Source organism: Lutjanus erythropterus, chromosome 1, assembly GCF_056507025.1.
Source record: "Lutjanus erythropterus isolate fLutEry1 chromosome 1, fLutEry1.hap2, whole genome shotgun sequence".
In the NCBI taxonomy this organism is placed as follows: Eukaryota; Metazoa; Chordata; class Actinopteri; order Lutjaniformes; family Lutjanidae; genus Lutjanus; species Lutjanus erythropterus.
Genome location: NC_139317.1, coordinates 9,668,208 through 9,689,053, shown reverse-complemented (window position 1 = coordinate 9,689,053; position 20,846 = coordinate 9,668,208). Strand labels below are relative to the sequence as shown.

The 20,846-nt window shown below is 39.5% G+C and overlaps 1 protein-coding gene across 1 annotated transcript in view; it reads right to left on the bottom strand.

The window, feature by feature from the left end:
• Window positions 1-358: 358 nt before the first annotated feature.
• Window positions 359-20,846, bottom strand: part of ddb1 (damage-specific DNA binding protein 1) — a 76,745-nt gene continuing 56,257 nt past the window's right edge. Inside the window, exons 20-27 of the mRNA XM_084737538.1 lie at window positions 20,106-20,270; window positions 19,460-19,554; window positions 14,203-14,373; window positions 10,832-10,941; window positions 9,919-10,088; window positions 4,370-4,472; window positions 3,276-3,399; window positions 359-1,038 (exon numbers count right to left, since the gene is read on the bottom strand). Of these exons, the coding sequence (XP_084593664.1) occupies window positions 955-1,038; window positions 3,276-3,399; window positions 4,370-4,472; window positions 9,919-10,088; window positions 10,832-10,941; window positions 14,203-14,373; window positions 19,460-19,554; window positions 20,106-20,270 (1,022 nt within the window). The 3' untranslated portion in view covers window positions 359-954. The remainder of the gene's footprint in view (window positions 1,039-3,275; window positions 3,400-4,369; window positions 4,473-9,918; window positions 10,089-10,831; window positions 10,942-14,202; window positions 14,374-19,459; window positions 19,555-20,105; window positions 20,271-20,846) is intronic.

Here is a 20,846-nt window from a genome sequence, read left to right as displayed (position 1 = left end):
ACCTCTTGCCCAATGTCAGCTGGGATAGGCTCCAGCGCCCCCCTGTGACCTGATGCATGGATAATTATATTGCCTCCTGGGTATCTTGCTCTTTGTGTTGTCTGTCAGAGCACTTTGAAAACTGTTTATAAAGGCGCTATATAAATTATTATTATTATTACTGATACTACTACCAGCTAGAGGACAGTGGACTGGGGAGAGGACTGAATCAACCCCAAAAACCTCCAGAAGACAGAATTGGTGGATGGCTGCATTGCAGATTTTTGGAGCCTTATGTCCCACGAAGGACAAAGAGAACGAGGTAAGTAAATGTCACAGAAACAAACTAAGACGAATTGAGACAAATGAGACACAGGTGTTAACAGTACTAAAGCAAAGTTTATTAGAATAAACAAAGAAAACATCACAAAGACAAAATAGCTATAAATCTATCATTTCCTCATTTTGTTTTTCATACAGCGTGTTTACTCCAGGCTTCAATAATAAACTTGAAAAGTGTAAATCAGTCGGATTTAACCTGTGGGGTGGAGAGGATCTGCTAACCTTCAACCTGCCTCAAACTGTCACAAATATCCCAGAGAATGTTTTTTGGTGAAGAAAATCTCTGGGGATTTTTTTCCTATTTATAGTCACACATTATTCCACACGGACGCAATCACACATGCGCGCACACACACTCAAACACGCTAAGACCAACGTCTTTACTTTGGTCTTTTTGTTGTCCAAACAGGGTGCTACACACTTCGCCCAGAGACTTGTCTAAATGAAGAGCGCTGCACTCACCATGTAGCACCTTCAGGGTTCTCAACAGTCGACAAATCATTGGAGTCTGAAGGACGAACATGCACACACTGTTTATTTATAATTATTTACAAATCTGCAAAACCCAAGCCAAGTTCGCCTCCTCCTCGGGACCCTCCTCTGGCTCAGCGGGGGTCCGGATTGCGGTCGGGGTTAGTGGATCCTTGTCAGCTCCTCCACAATCTTAATGACCTCGTCCACTGTGGCTTCACGCTTCATGCCGCTGCCGTCATCGATCTGAAATTGACCAGCGGCAGAAAACAGTGAGTCTCTAGATGTGTGTCAGTGGAGGAGCAAATAAACAGGTAGCTGTCCTTAGAGGGAGGCACCTTTTTTCAAAAGCATTTCACTCTAAAGTGATATTTTGTTATTTTCCAGCTTTTTTTTGCATTTTTGTTTCAGTCCTTTTGGGCTGAAATGATTTTACAAGAATCTTTTGTCTTGATCTTTTATCCTAAAATGACTGCATTTTTGTATTTTTGTGTCACCTTTCTTCTGTATTGCAACACGATATTAATGAACAAATCTGAAAAACTCAATATTGTAGCTTTTTGTTTTGGGATTTTCTGCTGCACGCCTTGACTTTTTCCACAAATCTACAGTGAAGCTACAGAGATTAGTCAAACAGTTTATTAGCTGATCAACACAGTTAGCTAAACAACAGCTGTGTTTATAGTCAATTAGAGATGAAATGCTATGAAAATTTCATACCAGGATTATAGTCAACAGTTTTTTTTCACAGTTATCCTGGTATTGCCAAAAAAAAAAGCACTGACACTGAAATCATGAAAAACCCTCAAAGCTTTGAAATGGCACCTCATCCTTTTTGATGTCAATGCTTTCATTGATACAAAACAAATCTATGCTTCATGCTTTGTCTCTGTCTGAGCAACTGTTGCTAAGTTTAGCTGATGCTGGACAGAATTTACCTCAGGTTTGTCAAAGCATGGTAATCAAATTATCCTAATAATTCAAATTTAAAGCAGTAATAATAATCATTAGGAATTATACTGTGGTTTATCATGAAACGGATAACTGTTTCATGATAAACTGGTAATTGTTTACTGGCAATGAAACAAGCGTCAATTGCCTATTTTTAGTGGGTTAACCTGCAACTAACATACCTGCATATACACGCTAATTTTAGTGTAAAAACAGTATTAGCGAAACTTTAAATGCCTGTGGTTTAGACGGTAGAACTGGTAGAAGATGACTGCAGACATGGCTGGACACATGCTAACTAAGTGTTTCTACATTAGTTAATAAATAATTATATGATGAACAGTATATATTACAACATGTTGACAAAACAAGCTCACATCGTCTGAATTGTCTTGTGCCACCATAAAGTCAGGTGACGTTAGATCATAGATCGGTGAATAGGCTGCGTTTGAAAATAGTGGACAACTGCAGAGGACAGCAGACAGATAAAACAAAAGTGATAAGCCCATTAAAATTTCAGTAATTAATAAATGAATTGCATTATTAATTTGAAAAAGCGATTATTTACATGTCCCATTTCCAACAAAAGCAGTGGAATTAGTCCAGACACTGCCGTCGGGTACTGGTGCTAAATTCTACAATCAATTAATCAAGCTAATAGTCAACTATTTATAAATAATCATCAGTTGCAACACTAATTTTAAGACAATATGATTACAGATCACGTCTATACTTAATTACTTCAGAGAGCATATTTTCACGAGACAAGTGAGCAACCGATGCTGCAGCATATTTTATTTTTAAAGCTTCTAAATGGTCCAACTTTAGCAGAGTCTTGGCTGTAAACAGGAGTTTCCTGGCAAGGAAATGCTCCACATATTTTGGACTGTTTTTATCAGCTGGTCTTAAGAGGCAGACGGGGAATAGCCTTTGTTTATGAGCTTAAAGTGTGGATTTCTTTTAAATGCGGTGACAGCAAACAGAGACACAAACCAGAATAAGCTCATTTGTTCATCTGCCAAAAGTAATTTTGCCACCTGTTCTGCCATGAAAGTTATTCCCAGCTCTCACTCACGCAGCACAGGTGCATAATAAAACTGTCTAAAGGGTCTTCGAAGGTTCAACATTGCTTCAAGCCAAGTACACAAATGACAACAGAGCGTTAGTTTGCTTCGTCACCAGATGTTTCTGCGAGAACACAATAAGCTTGTTATCAGAGCAGAGGTCCCGGCTCTCATAACAAGCTTATGTCTCGCTGTTATTAAACTAACTTTCACATTTGTGTCCATTACAGGTCACCACACACTGTGCCAACAACCTGGCAAAGAGAGCTGGTAAGTAAGCTTAATGCCTCAGCGCTTAATCCCCCCTTTTAGAGTCAGAAAAAGCTCAGTGTGGGCACAATATTGAAATAACTGCATCTGGATTTTTAAATTTTTTTTCCACGGATATAGAATAAATAAAGATGCAGAGAGAGAGAGAGAGAGGATCATCTGGTTCAATATGAAGTGTGGCAGAACATGAACTCCTACCTGTAGAGTGCTAACGACCTCCTGCATCTTGGCTCGTCCGAGATCTAGGAAGCTCTCAATCAGATCCCCGTCGATGAATCCCGTGGCCTGCTCTGTCTTACGCTCCGTGTGGAAGGACCTCCAGGTGACGCAGAGTCAAGGAAAATCAATACAAGGCTGCTGCTGCTGCTGCTTCGCCTGAGGATCACACTTTAGGTAGAATATCACATATTTTACCTCAGGCACAGTCAACAAAGATTCTGTGTAGGAAGTCTAATAAAAACAGCACTGATGTTGTCAGTCAGGATCCAGTGTTGGTGCTGTTGCACATGAAGAGGCCTCATTACAGAAATGTCTTAAGTCTGAAAACCTATTTTATCTCCGCTTAGAATGACATACATGATTTCTGGTATCGCAGAAACATTTTTAAAATTTTCAAAGAGAAAATGCCTTTCACGATATCTTGAAACCCAACCTGGAGCATGTTTGTTTATGTTTTATGTATTGCTGTCCTTGTTTTAAAGCACTTCATGTATTCTTATGAAGTGTTCTCTGCTCTGCACAGAATTGTACTGTTCCTGTTTTAATGTATTTTATGTGTCTTTTGAAGCTGCCTTTCCTCCTGCCCAGAGACTGCAGCTGAAAAGAAGAAAAGCAAAACACCAAATTGGCACATTTACAGAAATATCTATTAATGTGTACTATTGCTATAACTTTAAACTGTATGAATAAATAAATAAAACGTCTTCAAACACATCGTTTTGCCCGGCCGGCATCTAAAACTTAAAGATATTGCCTTTATATTGTAGAAGACAAAGAAATGAGCAAAACTGAGCATTTTTGCTTTACAAAATGACTTAATACATTGTCAGAATTGTTCTGGAATAATTTTCCGAATGTCTTCCAATGGCAGAGCAGCAATGTACAAATTATTTAATGTACTTGATATTATTTTTTTTGTGCATGGTCCCTGTTAAATTAAGACTTTAATAATAAATTAAAGCACCTATTATCTTTGTTAACTTTGTGGGTTTACTGCCTGCAAGACGAGCAGAGGTGTCAGTGCAGGACAAGATGTCTCTGTCCTTGTGACAGTCTAAATATAAGAAGGATATAAGCTGTGCTCGATCTTGCCGACACTCTTGATGACCTTGTTGAGGCGATTCTGCAGGTCCAGGAGGAGGCTGTACCAGCCCTCAGACAGGGACGTCACCAGACCTAACACACACACACACACACACACACACACACACACACACACACACACACACACACACACACACACACACACACACACACACACACACACACACACACAGAGACATGTCAATCAACAACACAACCCCTTTGTTGAAGGCGTAATATTCAAAACAGTTTTTCACCTCACAGCAGCAGATGGTAAGGACCTTCTGATCAGGAAGAATGAAGAAAGAAGACTGGATTCATAATAGAACTCAAGAAAAGCTTTACAATAAATAAATTAAGAGATCATTAGTGTGACTGCAATCCTCCTAATGCAAGTTTCATGCTTGTATGCTGGGACAATGGCTGGAGTAAAGTAGTAGTGTGATTTCAATTCTTCAATAATTCAAGAAAAGGCCTTTCTAAAATGTTTTATTTTGAGAGTGATTTCTCGGTGAATGGCAGAGCTGCAGAGCTTTCAGGGAGTAGCTATTCCGCTGTGCTAAAAATTCAACTTCTGTGACAGTGAGTGCATCATTATGATGCTCAGGGGAAATAATCTGCATTGAAATTGATACAAAGAAACAGGTAAACCTGTGAACAAAAGATTGCACTGATTTGTAATGCAGAGCGTGTTTCTCTGCACATGGAGCCGTGAAAGGGTTGGATGTTTGGGACAAACTGCCAGGAGCAGTTTGGAAGACAGTCAGCCTACAAAAAAACAATTATATTTATTATCAATAAATCTACAGGTTATTTTATCAATTGATTTAATCGTTTTGTCAATGAAAAGTCAGAAAATGGTGAAAAATGCCTTCAGAAATGCTAGACCTTTCATTTTTCACCTGTATGTTATGATTACAGACTGCTTGTTATCCTGCTTTTTCACTGAAAATGTCAAGGCTACAAAGTCTCATTACATTTCTGCCAACCTGTTTTTATGTACATTTTCAATTTGTGAATAAAATAAAATGAAAAAACAACCTTTCAAGTACCAACAAAGGACAGCTTTTACACTTGTCTGAGGTGGAAAACTGAGTCTACTGATTAAAGCAGAATGTGGCAAAGTGGAATGGAAACATTTGTCGTATCTTGCTTTAGTCATGATGTACAAACGTCTACTGAAGCTTTCACTCCACTAGAGAGACTAAAAATAGCGGCAGATGGAAACATCAGATTTGTGCGGAGCAATCGCAGGACTGTAACCTTTTTCCTGTCTCTACATGAAACAAACAAATGCCACATTTCCATCACGTTCTCCACATCCTTTTCGGTCATTTGAGGCTTGAGTGGTGCTTTTCATTACCTCATGTCGCTGTGTTTACTTCCTCTACTAGTTTTAATGGCAGCCAACTGGGGAATTTGCTAGATGCACACTGCCTCTAATACTCTCTTAAAAGTAGTGGATGGACACTCGTTCATTTGCTTTTTCTTTGGCAGATTTCCTGGAAATGTGGTTAAACTTAGGGATCTTCGTAGAGACGAATTTCCCTGTTTAGATTTGGGATAATCGACTAGTCTTAAAGTAAGAAAACACTCCGAACACATTTATTGCTCAGATTGAGTGGTTATGATATGAGTGGTTATATTTTCTTTCTTTTTTTTTAAATCAAAATCCTGCTGAAACACACCGGTTTAATGAGATGTCATCTTTGTCCCACTTTCCACCTTGCTGGTTTATACCTGAGCATTATCATCCTGCTAGTGGTAAGTGGCTGCGTATCATCTGAGACGCAACAGCTAGCCGGCGTTGTACATCAGAGCTGCACGTGTTTTACTAAAGCATGTTGGAAAATTATTTTATATCATTATTGGTTCGACCCCTAACTCACTAGAAGTGGTCACAGAGAAAAGAACAGGTATGAAGCTCAAAAGTGTTAAAATGAGGATCATCCAATGTGCAATGCTTTTAGTGAGCCGAGGAGTTCGTTAAGTGTCAGACATGTTACGCCCAGGTGCTCTTCAGAGCGATCCAGGAAGCCCTTTGTACCTGCTGCAGTGATGGAGATGACTAAGAAGGTGGTGGGACTGTGGATTGTGGTAATGTGGGTAATCATGAATATGTTGATGTTACACACAACCACTGACATATACCAGTACAGTCCCATTGATGGTTACTTTATTTCATTATGCTGCTGTGCACTCCACTTATCTTGTACTGCCTTTGAGATGTGTGTGGTTTTTCTACTTGACTGTTGTCTGTCCTATGTGACTGGTGACATTCGGTTTCCCCACTGGAGGATTTATAAAGTATCTCGTGTAATCAGAATGGTACAAACAGAAACGCAGAAACTCATCATAAAAAGGCTGGAACTTAAAACAATAGGTATTTTAACGACAAACTACTTATCATTTTCACTGACTTATCAATTAACTGATTGTTTTAGGACTGTAACTAGTGATGCAGCCCCTCTCGCCATATGCCGTACGTGCGTATGGCCCGAAGGCCCAGGGAACCCCGCACGTTTACATCAGCAAACTTGGACAGATGAAAGCTCGTAAAACCAGCGCGGGTTGGCAGTGTTTTAATCTAAAAAATGGAAGTAATGTTGAATGTAGACTGAGAATAAACTGATATATAACCACTCGACTGGATCAGTGTGTGACCACATTCAGCAGAGACACGGACATTAACCTGCAAGCAGAGCTGCTGCTGTGATGAACAGCTTCAAATGTCACTTAATGCACACAGTTCTTTTTCGGACAGTGTTTAACATTATAAATTAACAACTTCTGCTCAGGATAGATTCAAGACAGTTTTTTAGATTTGACAGTAAAAATATGAAAGCCTATGCACTTATAAAGCCTTGAGAAGAAAATTTACCAGCAGCTTTTCTAAAGCTTTGAGCCTGAATAAAATAATTTGACTTTTTCTCATGTACTCATCTCTTATGCCTCTAACATTGGTATTTTAATCTTTCCATCCTTCACTGTCTGGGTTCTGAAGAGCAGACCAAAGCAAGTTTATTAAAAGACAGTCCACTTGTTGTTTTCTTTTCTTTTCTTTTTTTTTTGAGGTGGAATAATCAGGCGGCCTGTAGTTTCGTCCCTGAAACATCTAGTATATCACAGCATTTCGAGGAGCAACACGACCAGCAGGGGCATTTTTCTTCATTACGCTCTCAAGCCCATCATGTTTTACGGGCTAATGTCGAAAGTTTTTACTGGAATGTACAACAGTTCTCATTTGCTGTTAAACTTTCCTCGGAGACTTTTTAAAGAATCACAGAAGGTGTTGAGGTGAAATAACGCTCTGTGTGTTACTGCTGTGGGAGCACATGGTGTAAATTACTGCTGTGTCCAAATGATGTGCGCTCGCTATTTTTCATCTCTGCCACCATTATTGCCGGGCTGAAAGTTACTAGTTGAAATCTGAGTAATGAGGTGTAAAACCATGATTTCTTCTTCTGCCGTTCTGAAATGGACAACATTAGTTCTGAATAAATGGTCTTGACAAAAAGTTTGTGTACTCCCTAATTGGTCTGAGGTCTCCTTACTGCAGTCAGCTGATTATTAGAAATGCTGGAAATGAGAACTGTCTCTGTGCTGTGCTACAGTCTCAAACTGACAACTGCTCATGTTTTCTTTCCCACATTTGGCAGTCAGGAGAGACTCCAGGAAATTATTTCTGTCAGCCAAGAAACAAACCAGAATTTAACAGTCCCATAAACCCCCAAATTCTCATTTTTACACTTGAGTGTTTATTCAGATGAAACAAACAGGATACAACATGTTAATTAGTGAGATTCAGAGGTGCCAACAGGTGGATTTTGTTCAACCTGGACTGAGCCAAGCTAGCTATTTCAAAGAATGCTCTGATCAGTTGGCCACATTTGTTATCGATCAATATTTATTGTAAACAGTGTAATTAGTGGTTTCTAGTAAGGCTAATCAGAAGCGCCAATCGATGACAAAGTGGGAGGGTTCAAAATTTACACCTGCGAAGCGTCAAATGTGGGTAGATTTTCTGCTTGGGAAGGCTAGTGGGTAAATCTCTGTACCAAAATAGTCATGTAATAAAACATTATGCTGAGTCTCTACGCCTTTTTGGTGTCATTGATGAGCACGCAGCTTCTGTCCTCCTTTGTCCTCACACACAGAGACAGACAGAGACTTAATGGTGCATTCAGGTGTACCTCATAAACTCTGAAATCTACATTACTTTGTATGGCAAAGCATGTGGGTGACGATGTTATAAAAAGTGGGGTTTCACGTTATGATTGACACGATTTTTTTGGTATTTATGTGACATTAATTTGCCACATTCAAAGGCCTCATTCAAATGGTATCGGGGGGTGTTTATATCTGCTGAGAACATTAGAAATATTCAAGTCTCTTTCCTAATTCAGTCTGTACTCTGTGTGCTGCATGGTCTGTCTGTCCTCTGTCCCTCCTCCCTCTCACACAGATGAACACAAACCAAATTAAGCCTCTTGGCGTTGTTACATTGCAGCATAAACAGCAGCAAGACCAAGACGTCAAAGCTGGGTACACGAAATAAACCAAGTGAGGACACAGCTGGGAGAAATCGGGTTGCGTTTCAACAAAAGTCAACTCAACTTCTCAGCTTTTCCTCTGCACGCCACTGTGCTTTTTTCGGCTTCCCCTCCTGCTAACGTCGCCATGTGAGTGTGCGGTCGAGACGAGACGAGAGACAGAGACAGAGAGTGAAGGCAGCAGACAGGCGCAGGCTATTTGTTGATGAATAAATGCTGCAACTCCACCAGACACAAGCAAAGTTCCCGTGTTTTGAATGCTGCTGATGGGGGTTTGCTCCTAAGCGACAATGGCTCTTAAGATGGGCTGACCTTTAAGGTGGACCAGGCTATTTTAGTTTCAGTGACAAGCTGCTTCTTCTTTACCCCAGTTGTAAGACTGTTGATTTTTTCACATATTTGATGTGAAGTATGGAAAGTACTGTGTCACATCTCTCAAGACTCTAAACTGTTTTTAACTTCACCGAGGGCAGTGGTGCACAAACATTTTCTGGCATGCCCTCCCTTCAGCAACATAGTATGGCCAAATTTAACAGGATAACTTTTAGAGTAAAACAATGCAAACACAGCTTAACTTACAGCTTTTCAGTTTGAAGTTGGGTCACAACAGCTGGTATTTAACCGTCATTGATACTGGCGGGTGCTTATTAAAGAAGCAGTCAGGTTAGATGAAAATCCACACACACATGTCCGGCTGATGTAACGATTTGTGCTGCTTCTCTGACATGTCAGTTAGTTTGAAGCCAGTAAATGTTCAGCAAACAGTCTGTCACTCTTAAATAAAGCATGTCAGGGTCTGCAAATGTCCCGTCCGTGGTAAGACCTGGGCCTATAATAATGTGAGATCTGGTGGTATTGCGTTATTTCCAGGCACCGCTAAAGGAAAACTAAGGAAAACAAATGGGGAAAATAGATTTTAAGAGACAAACCAGTCACACAGTTGTGTGTGAATGCTTGTGTGAGTGTGAAATTGCCCGTGCACTTACCAATCATGCCGTTAACAGTGCCAAAGAGCACAGAGCCCTGGGTGGGCGTGGAGCTCTCGCCCAGGTTCTGCAGCACCAGTGAGCCGTGGCAGAAGACATTGACAAACTCCCCGAGGTGGAAGACCCCCACCTCCTGCAGGTGCTGCCGCTCCTCGTCTGTGGTGGCCGCACTGACCGCAGGAAGGACAGCGGGAGAGAAATACAAAGAGGGGATACAGAGGGATTACAAAGATTATAGCGATGAAACAGGAGCAAACAGAAAGAGGAGAGATCAAATCCAAGTATAAACAGAAAAAGATGTCAAAGGCAAAGTAAGAAATGTTTGGGGGCATGAGCGATTGATTACGCAAAAGAAAAACAAACAGGGCAGAGGTATCAGAGGCAGCCTCGGAAAAGGTCAGAGAGTGATAGAGAAGTAATGGAAAAAAGGGTGAGGAAGAGCAGAGAGTCCAACAGGAAGAGAGATGTGATACAAAAATAAAGGTCAAAAGCATTGAGTGGTCCGACCTGATGTATTAGGTGGATAATAAGCAGTGGCATAAATGTAGCGCACTCACTTTCAAACCACATCTTTCTTCCTTTTCCATGAAATCAACACTTGTCTAATAGAAAATGACTAAAGTGGGAAATGCAGCCGAGCAGCTAAAAGCTCAGTGACGGAGATGACTCATAATTCCCAAAACAAATGCAAGGACAATGCTGTTAAGGCACATTCACATCAATGATGCTGCTCTAAAAAAGTATCATGGGAGTCAGTATAGAAAAAGCGGCTTCCTAAAGACACAACGCTTATTTCAGTAGATAAACAGTGAAGGTGATTTAGAACCATTTCGGCTGTAGAGGAGCAGCTCAGGGGACCACAGTGTTTACAGGATATATTGAAATTCATCTGCACAAAATGCACTGGTTTTACCTGTCCTTCTGGCAGACGAACAGATTGAAGGCGTTCTCTGCCCCCAAGAAGTTGTCGTCGTCCAGGATTTCGACTGCGCTCATCCAGTTAGGATTGAAGTCACGAGCAATCTGAGCCAACCAAAAAAAAAAAAAAAAAAAAGAAACATGAGATGTGTCAGATGAAACAGTAAACAACACCAGGGTGGTTCTCAACTCCAAGTAAATACTGTATTATCTATGAGAGAGGAAGGTACCGACTCCAAACAAGTGCTGAAATCCAAACATAGTCAATATGTTTCAGCATATGTACAAGGGCAAAAGACTGTTTAAACACCCTTGAAGACATTCACATACTGAAAAATTTAAAAATACAAAAAAAAAATAACAGCCTGGAACCTTCATTTTATCTATGCAGGGTAGCTGCGGTCTGCATACTGTGAGCATTGTGATCAGATGCCAAAGGAGCTTTTGTGAAGAAAACAAACATCACTCTGTATTGTTACAATATTTACTGTAACTTATTGCCTCTTATCACTTAAAGACAATTAGTGACATATATGCCAGACTGTACTCAGACTCGGTCAGTTAAAGAGACTGTTGAACCTTTTTTTTTTTTTTTTTTTTTAAGGAGCAATATGCAGCAATTACGTGACCAAAAATGAGTACAGCAGTCCGAACAGTAAGTTGAAGCCATAGACTGTATATCAAGGAATAGTTCACCCAAAAATGAAAATTCTATTATTACCTACTGACCCTCATGCTGACTGAAGGTCGGGTTTCACAGGAAAACAGTGTTGCAGAATCTCCCAAACTATTTTAGCGAATGGTGACCAGTTTTCAAACGGAATAAAACAGCTGGAAAAAAACAAAGCATAAAGCCTCCATACTGCTCATCTGGTGGGATCCAAGTCTCCTAAAAACCCAACATGCCAAGGTGACTTGAAAGGTGTCATTTATACCATGTTTTTAGCCTAAATTATCACTGTGGATCCTTAGAGCTTGGAGCCACGTTCACATGCGCTGCACACCATCTGAACTGCATGTGTGTGGTGTGATGGTGTGCGAGTGCAAGTGAGACTTGGATTAATCCAGATGAGCTGTATGGAGGCTTTTTTTTCCAGTTGTTTTTTACATTTGAAAACTCCAGCAGAGTTTTGTGACTAAAAAAATAAACCCAGCCTTCAATCGGTATGAGGATGAGCAGATCATTTTTCATTTTTGGGTGAACTGTCCCTTACAGTCTATGGTGGAAGCCCCTCCTCTACGAAGAAAGCTCAGGCAGGCTGCAGGAGCGCAGGATGAGCTAAATTGTAATTTGACAATAACAAGCAATGACAAGTCCCTCCACTGTAAGCTGATCAGCTGTTAATAACTGTCTATTGTCTGTCAATGAAAAGTTAAGCCTCTTATTCTGAAAACAAAAGCCCACTACTTTGAAAATACAAACCTTGGAAAGTTCAATCACTGTCGGCCAGACTCCATTAACATATCGCTCAGTCTAACTTTACACACACTTACTTATTCAGCACACATTCGCCAGTAATTTTAAAACAAGAAACCATGAAGTATCCTGGTCTTTTGGTCAGTAAATATATTACTAATTTTTCCTTATACTCTTAAAGAAACTCATTTATCCAGCAGACTCATTGGTATTCCCGGCCCCAACTTATGCAATTGAGTCACCTCATCCTTGATCCGAAAAGCACTCACAGTCACACATGACCCAGGCCATCCACTCTGCCAGCCCTTTACCTCCCCCGTTCCCTCTGGACATCAGGTATAGACTACAAATGTGCAGAAATGCTTGTTTCAGCAAGAGCTTCCTCCCTGCAGCCATACAAGCTTTAAATAAGTAATCCTTCCCTTAAGTTACTTGAATTCGAGTCTGTGGTGTTTGTGTGCCAAGTGTTAATCCTTGTTTGTGTCTCTGTTGTGTGGCTCTATGATGTCCTATCAAATCCTATATGTAAACAACATATTTTGTATAATTTCTTTATGTCTATGTCCTGTTTGTGCTATGTATGCACTGACAGTGGGAAAGAATTTCCTCCCCGAGGGCAAATAAACTGACTGACTGACTCACTCGCTATCTGTCTGTGGGGATATGCTTACTTGCTTTATTGCTTACAGTTATATGAGAAGATAAATATCACTCCAAGGAAAAGGAAGTGCTGTAAAACAGACTATAGATACAGAAAAAAAAAAAGACAGCTCCACCCGTGTGCTCAGAATTAAGGACGTCCCATTGTCCCAGGGATAATAAAAATAGCACCTGGGACACAAAGATATGGTGTCTGGAACAATTCTGGGACAGTACAGAAACTTATCAAAAAAACAAAACACAAAAACTTTGGAACAAATTTCCATATAGACATTTTTGGATAAACTGACCGCATACTGGGAATCTAAATCGTTACTTCCTGTCCTGAAAAAATAATAAAACTTAAAGACAGTGACATATATTATAGTAACAGTCCTAAAATGAATGTAAATGACCTCATTCATGTCCAGTCACCCATGGAGGTGCAACATGTAAGTTAGCATCATATGATGCAGAAATGTAATGTTAATTACAAGGTTCCTGCATATTTTTCAGCACCCTACAGCTGTGGTAAATTACATTTTTATACACCTTTACTCAAAATTAATTTCCCTTCTTCATTACAACTCATACAATCACAATTGGACACACATCAGATGCCGCCAGTAGGTGGAGGAAAAAAAAAAACTGTGGTAGTTGCAACTTCGTCTTTGATTTCAATTCAGTTCAGCTCATTTTAATCAACTTTTGATTTAAAAATTGAAATTCTGGCATGCCTAGTAAAACCCTGACATATGCGCATTAACCACAAAGCTGAGGCCAGCAAACAATAAACTAAGAACTGTGACATTCTTAATTTCTTAAAATTTCTTAAGTATTTTAAGGTGTGCTCCATTTCCAAATAAATTGAAGCTTTTTTTTTTAACTTGTTCACATTTATTACACTGAGCACAGCACCACAGCGTGCGGTCAACAGTGTGCGTGACTCGACGTCAAATCTCTTCATCTTCCTGCCACAAATCAATTTGAACACACTGCTCATCAAACAGCTGGGAGGTATATCGGATACAGTGCTTTGTAGAGAGAGAGAAAAAAAGATGTGCACACCAAAGATGCAAGTGTGGATTTGTTTGATGTATGATGGCTATCTGAAGATGTAAAAACTAAAAATCTATCTCATATAAAAAAAAAAAAAAAAAAAGCAGCAGCCTTGGCTGAAAGTGAAAACCCTGATTTGTGTTTTCACAGCCTTTTTTTTTTTTTGGTAGAGAGCAACCGCATACAATTCTCACTTGCTGTGCCCTTTAGAGTTCTTGTGTTATTTTCTCAAAATCTGCTTCACATCTCACCTCTTCAAAGTTGCCCTCCATGGGCTTGTACGCCAGCAGCAGGACGGATCTCATCAGGTCTCCCACCAGGATGAAATCTCCTTTGGTCTTCAGGTAGAGGGCCATGATATTGTTATAGTGGTTGCACTCGGTCCTCAGCTCCTTCTCAGCCGTCCACTCGTACAGTCGGACCTGAAACAAACAGTCAAGGTGAGTAATCGTTTGTTGTCCTACAGGCTGCCAGAGGTAGAGCACCGGCAATTAGCCGCAGCAGCGTTTGATGAACTGTCTGACACTTCAGTTCCTCGTTGTGATCAGTCTGGATAAGATGTGCCTCAGCGAGTGTGAGGCTGAAGTGCTGATTAACTGTCTTGAGTTATAAGCTGCCACATTACATGAACAGTTAACGGCTAATTACGCCCTCTGTTTCACCCTGTTTGCACCTTCCAACAATTGTTAAAAATGGTTTTGGGGTGAATGAGCGATGGAGGTGCATCTCTGGATCTAATTGTCGTTCACTCAATGCCAGAGTGATGTTGACAACACCTCTGAGAAGGTACGATTGATGCCAGAGTTCAGAGCTCAGCAATGTTGAAATAAATGGCAGACAAATGTGCTTTAAAACAAAAAGAAGAAAAACATATCCCCAAGTGATCTTATGAGAAGCTAAGTATTTTTTTTTTCTTTTTAGAGGAAATCAAAAGCACAATCTTCATAATGTGGCATTTTATTTCATGTAATCTACCTTTCATGCTATATTTTCTTTACTTGGCTTTCACATCTTTGCTATTTGATCTTCCAACCACTTTTTTCCTCCCAATATTTTGTTTAGGTTTTACTTTTGTTTCCACTGTTTCATTTTTTGTTTGTTTCACTTGAAAAAAGAAAACGCAGCCTAATTTCACCGACTATTTATATCAGTCTACTTCATCCAGTGACCCACATCTTATTTTTTTTTTAAGTTTATTGTATTGTATTGGTTGCCTAGCAGGGAACCGCATCTAATTATCTAAAAGGAAGAAAAAAACACTTAATCCCTATTGATTCTGCTCAGATCCAAATATGCTATTAAATCCAGCTGAGATCCCATTTAGTCATCATTTATGCGGTAAAAAATATTTTCAACTTGGTTTCTTTAATGTATTATGAATAGTTTTTTATTATAAAAAGAAAATTTGTCTCTGGGGAAATATCAGAAATGCTCATTTTCTTCACAGCTAACTGTACTAAAATAAGGTCTCCACAATGGTAGTCCATCAAATTAATGTTATGAAACAGAAGACATTTTTCTCTTTCAGTTTCTGTTCTTTTTTTCTCAAAGGAGAACACAGGAGAAAAGATCCACAGGTCAGATATGTAAGCTGCAGCAGACTAAAAACAGGTTTATTCTGAACTGGCAACAGAAACCAAATGAAATTATTGTGCTCTGCAAAAAGGAAAAATAGTCCCATGTAACATAAACCCCAACTTGTAATTGTTACAGTTTTTGTTTGTATTAAACAAATCAGATATAACGTGTTAATCAGTGAGGTTTAGAGGCTCTGGAAGGCAGATTTTGTTTTACTTGGCTGAACAGACTCAGGCTAGCAGCTTCCTCAGATAACCATCTGCTGGCTGTAGCTTCATATTTACCATACAGACATGAGAATGGCACCAATCCTACCGAATTCTTTCTTTTTTCACAGATCTATTCCTGAGGCAGGCCTGTGTTAATCTACGGCTAGATTTTACTTGTATACTAAACATGTTAAATAATGTGATACTAAATTGCCCCCTTATTTTATTTGTATCACTCCCCATACTGAAATGAATACACACATCAAAACATTGGGAATCAGATCAAGATAAATACTGACAAATGCAGCCAGTTTTCACTTCAGTGTGAAAATGTGTGTGATATCTAATCCGGTCCAACAACTTCTGACAGAGATTACATTTTTTGCGTTGCGTTTTTTGGCAGGAAAAAAAAACAGCAAATATACAGCGCAACAACAAAAGTTGCCAGGCACTGTAACACCCATAAATTTCAATCTAACAGACATATATTATGGAATATACAGCACTACATAATTTGAATCTAACTCTACAACACTGGTAGAGCATGAAGGAGGAAGGTAAATGACATTTTCAAAGACATTTTAGTATTTTATCCTTTTTGTCCAGCTTGCGACGATCAGTCTTTCCATCTCATGACTCTATTTGATGATTTCAATCCAATTATCTACTGTTGGATGGTTGCTGTGTGACCACCGATGAGTGATTTTTTTTTTTTGCTGCAAGAGAGGTATCTGACATTTCCTTTTAAAAGTTGTTTTTTTTTGTTTTTTTGTCTATTTATACTTCATTCTGGGAGTTTCTAGGCCTGGCATCACCAGACTAATTCAGCATACAGCATACAGTTTGTTTCAAAGTACCTTAAAAGTAAAGGGTTGCACAGTAATATAAACATGATATCAATATCACATTTTTTTAAACATCACTGTGATCATCTTTACAGGTATGTTTAGAAGCAGTAAAAAACAACGGCCTACTACAAACCTTCCCAAATTACAGTAAAACAGTACGCTAAACTGTGTTTTTGAATCACTCGATGAGAGATAAAGGCAACACAGTAACAGAATCTTGATTCATGTTTGATCAGTGCTGCCTAGTTTGACAGTTTTTCATGTGTTTTGTGAGACTGTTTTTTTGTGTTTGAAACATTTTACTTAAATTCTGATGCTGCTCCTCTGTCAGTCACTGTATCAACCTCATCCCATATTAAATAAACAGCTGTGGTTGGACCGGCAAGAGCCAGGATGGTTGGAAATCTGTCTGAACAGTAGCTAGGAATTTCCTACATTACCGGAGAAAAAGAACATTTCATGATCCTGGAGTGCTGACATAAATATGAAATTCTTGTATGTGACAGTGATGAAGAGTTTTCCACCATTTTCAGCCAAGAAAATGTCAGAGGAGAGAGAACAATGTACCAGTGTGCTGGGGCCAGTTGATGAAATTATTACAAAAGTAATTTAAAAAGGGATTTCACAATCAACTAATGTCAGATCTTGTCACAATGTTGTATTATGTTCTACTGAGGCTGCTGTCAAAGGGGAAAATTTATATCACTTCTATGATGGATTAATGATCGTTTAACTTTGGTGCGTAACAGTGAGTTCAGAGGCACACGCTTGCTCTTTAATTAAGAGAGGATGACGAACTGTATAAAACACACAGCAAAGTTTGTGACAGATGTTCGAAATGTGAATATTTTCTGTGATTAAACTCTGCTGAGCGGCACCCAGAAATGTAAGGTTAAGTCTTTAATAGCCATTTTGAAATATTACTCCAGTAATGTGGAGTGAAACAATTTCTTTGAAGTCCAATTCAATAAAGAAAATGTTAAAGACAGAAAAGTGGTAGGAAGTGAGCCACTGTGCTGCGTGACGAGTTCCAGAAATATGCCACCCATGACTATTTGATTCCAGATATCTTAAAAAGAAGCTGCCTTGTCAAGCTTTTAATCCTTTTAATCTATCTATAGCTCAGTGTGGATGAGGGTGGTATTACAGGACGGGGAGGGGGGGCTGTCGCTTTCACACTGTACGTAAAGTGATTTCACACAGAAATCCATATGGGATGAATCTATTTAGATATTAGACTTAAAACTGTAAACATTTGGTGAAATCAAATCGTAAAAAAAGTAGAACTCACAGCTATGTTTAATAGTGAAAGTAAGAACATTTCCACACACACAATGTGAAGAGAACTGAAGGGATTGGGACTAAACAGCTGTGTAGCCTTAAGAAAACCACTTATCAGTGAGGCTAATTGGAAAAAAAGGCTAGAATTTGTAGGGAGCATAAACATTGGACTCTGGAGCGATGGAAAAAGGTCATGTGGTCTGATGAGTCCAGATTTACCCTGTTCCAGAGTGATGGGGGCATCAGGGTAAGAAGAGAGGCAGATGCAGTGATGCTCCCATCATGCCTAGTGCCTGGCGAATGCGTGTCATAATTAAAGCTAAAGGTGGTCTAACGAAATGTGTGAAATGAAGTGTATGTTCAACGACCTTTTTTCTACGACTAAGTCATGAAACATTAACTGTGATTACATCAATATGCAATATTGTTGACAAAAAAGATGTGACTAAAATATTGTTGTAAAATTAAAAACTTAAGCAAAATCCATTTTTATTTTCATTGTCAAAAAAAGAGGAGACAACATGAAATAAATCTGACTAATATGACAAAAAAGTATTTGTATGGTTTAGACTGACAGAAATATTCAACATAATCTGATGACAAAATACTAAAATGTAAACAGTTTTTATTTACTAAAACTAGACTAAAAATACTTACGTTTTCCGTGAGATAAGACTAAAATGCTGAGACTTTTATTAAACTAAAACCTGATTTAAAAACAGTATGAGGTTGATTAAATATGATAAACTTCAGAGAAGATTCAAGGGGCAACTGTAAAGTTCCACTTTGTAAAACATCTTTTGCTCAGACAGCTTTTTCTATGAAGTCTTGGATCGTTGAAACCTGCTGCAGACTTCACTACTCTGAAATTCTGATTAATTCAGCAACAAACATGTACTCATGTCTATCTAGTTTTTAAACGTGATGTCTTTAAATGTGTGCTTTAGTATTTCTTGCTGTACTTAGTTTTTTCATATTTTGTTTTCATAAAAGTCTTTCCAGGGACAGATGTTGCAAATTAGCATTTGCTACAAACACTACAATATGTGCATCAAATGGCTGTTTTCAGCTTGTGTGTGTATACTGTGTCTTCATTTAAGAGTCAAAAACGAATTGAGTGATAGCCTCCCAATAGAGAAATCGAGCTTTAGCGACCGTTGAGTGTGGCCAGTTATTTGTATCGACCTCCGACTGACGGTTCTCTTGACATATGGGTGGAAAACAGGAGCAGTATTGAGAGATGCTGGATTTAATTCCTGGATCAGACGGTAAATTATGATGTGGGAAGTGAATAAGCAACTGCTATCGAAGTGCACTTGAAAGAGGCACTTGATCAGCACCTTCTCAAGGGCTGAGCCTAAAGATTTTAATTGTACTAACAAGTCTCAAGGGTTTTTGAAGGCTGGTGTGAAGGAAAAAACATAATCTGACAACATTTTCAAAGTGTACCATGAAGCAAATTGAACTCTTCAAGATGAATTTTTCTTTAAGTCTTTGAAAACACTGTGCATGAACATAACTGCAGTTGAGAAAAGTCAAGTGCTTTGAATGTCTTGGTGCAGACGGCTAGAGTCTGCATAAAGACTACTTACTGTGCTATTGATGCTGGCCAGCAGTTTGCCATTGAACTCCACCATAGAATAGACAGCTCCTTTCACCTCCTTCTCAGCCACAGTTTGCAGCTTACCTGCAGGACAGAGCACAATGTCTGTCAGTATGTCTGTTCTGTTAAAAGTCAGAGTGTTGTGAGCTCAATGTCAACCTAAATGAAGACCTACAAGGTCTTAGTGAGGCAGAGGATAGCGCAACTGTGCGTGAGATGAGGGAAAAGGTAAAAAAAGAGTAGGAGAGGCATTTAGGAAAAGGACAAAGGTAGAATGAAAAGTTAAAGGAGGATAAATGAAAGGCAACCAATGCACCTTGAGAGGGACGGGGTATGAAAGAAAATGAGGGTGGATAGGTAGCAGTGAGAGGAGGAAAGTCTGATAAGAAGTGATAAGAAAATGATTAAGTGAGGAGGGAAACAGGAGCACAGCGGGACAAAGTGTCCGTGAGTGAGAAAACAGGACGGAGGGCGGGGAGGAGAAAATGAAACCGGGTGAAGGATAAAGAGAGTAAAGCAGAACGAGCTGCATGAGAAGACAAACAGGATAAGGTTTTAGGAACAAGACAAGAAAGTGCACTTGAGTTTGTTTGTTTGCTGAAAACAGCGAGCTAAAGAGAAGTCTAGATACTGACCATCAGTGTAGTGGAAGACAATGATGCGTCCCTGCTTGGGCTCAGCCTCCTCTGGGTACACCATGGCGGTGCCGACGATAAAGTACACTGATGGGTCTTTTCCCAGACGACATGACACCATGCTGAGGGCGTACTCACTGGGGAGGAACTGATGGGCATGGAGAACTGATAGAGACACAATACACACATAAACAGAGTATGAGAGCAGCACAATACATCTCTCTGGTAATAGGTTTTCTACATTTGTTTGCTTTTTTTTCCACGATTGTCCTTCAGTATTCGGTTTTAAAGGGTGATTCTGGACTTCCTTTAAGGAAAGGTGCCAACATCGTTGTATCAAAAATCAAAAACCAGTAGGACAAACATGAAACAAAGCAAACATGAGCGGTCAAATGCACAGATGGAGTTTAAAAGAAGACAGCAGATGAGCTCATCTAAACCTCATCTAAGATTTTGCCTAGAAACATTGAATCTGACTCAAGGGTTAGTATAATTTTGAAAAATGCTTAAAAGTTGACAGTAGGGCTGACAAGGGGGGAGGGGTGGAGGTGCCAAGGACAATCACTGTAGGGGGCGTGGCCACATGGTTAGGTAGTGTGTGACACAGGAGGTCACAGCGCTCAGTTTAGCAGTAAACAGCTAGCAGTCAGAGCTACTGTCATATTCTTTGTGTCCATGCAGAAACTCCACTGGAGTCCACTGGAGCTTAGACCGTCACAAGAAGCACATTTGTGGTCCTTT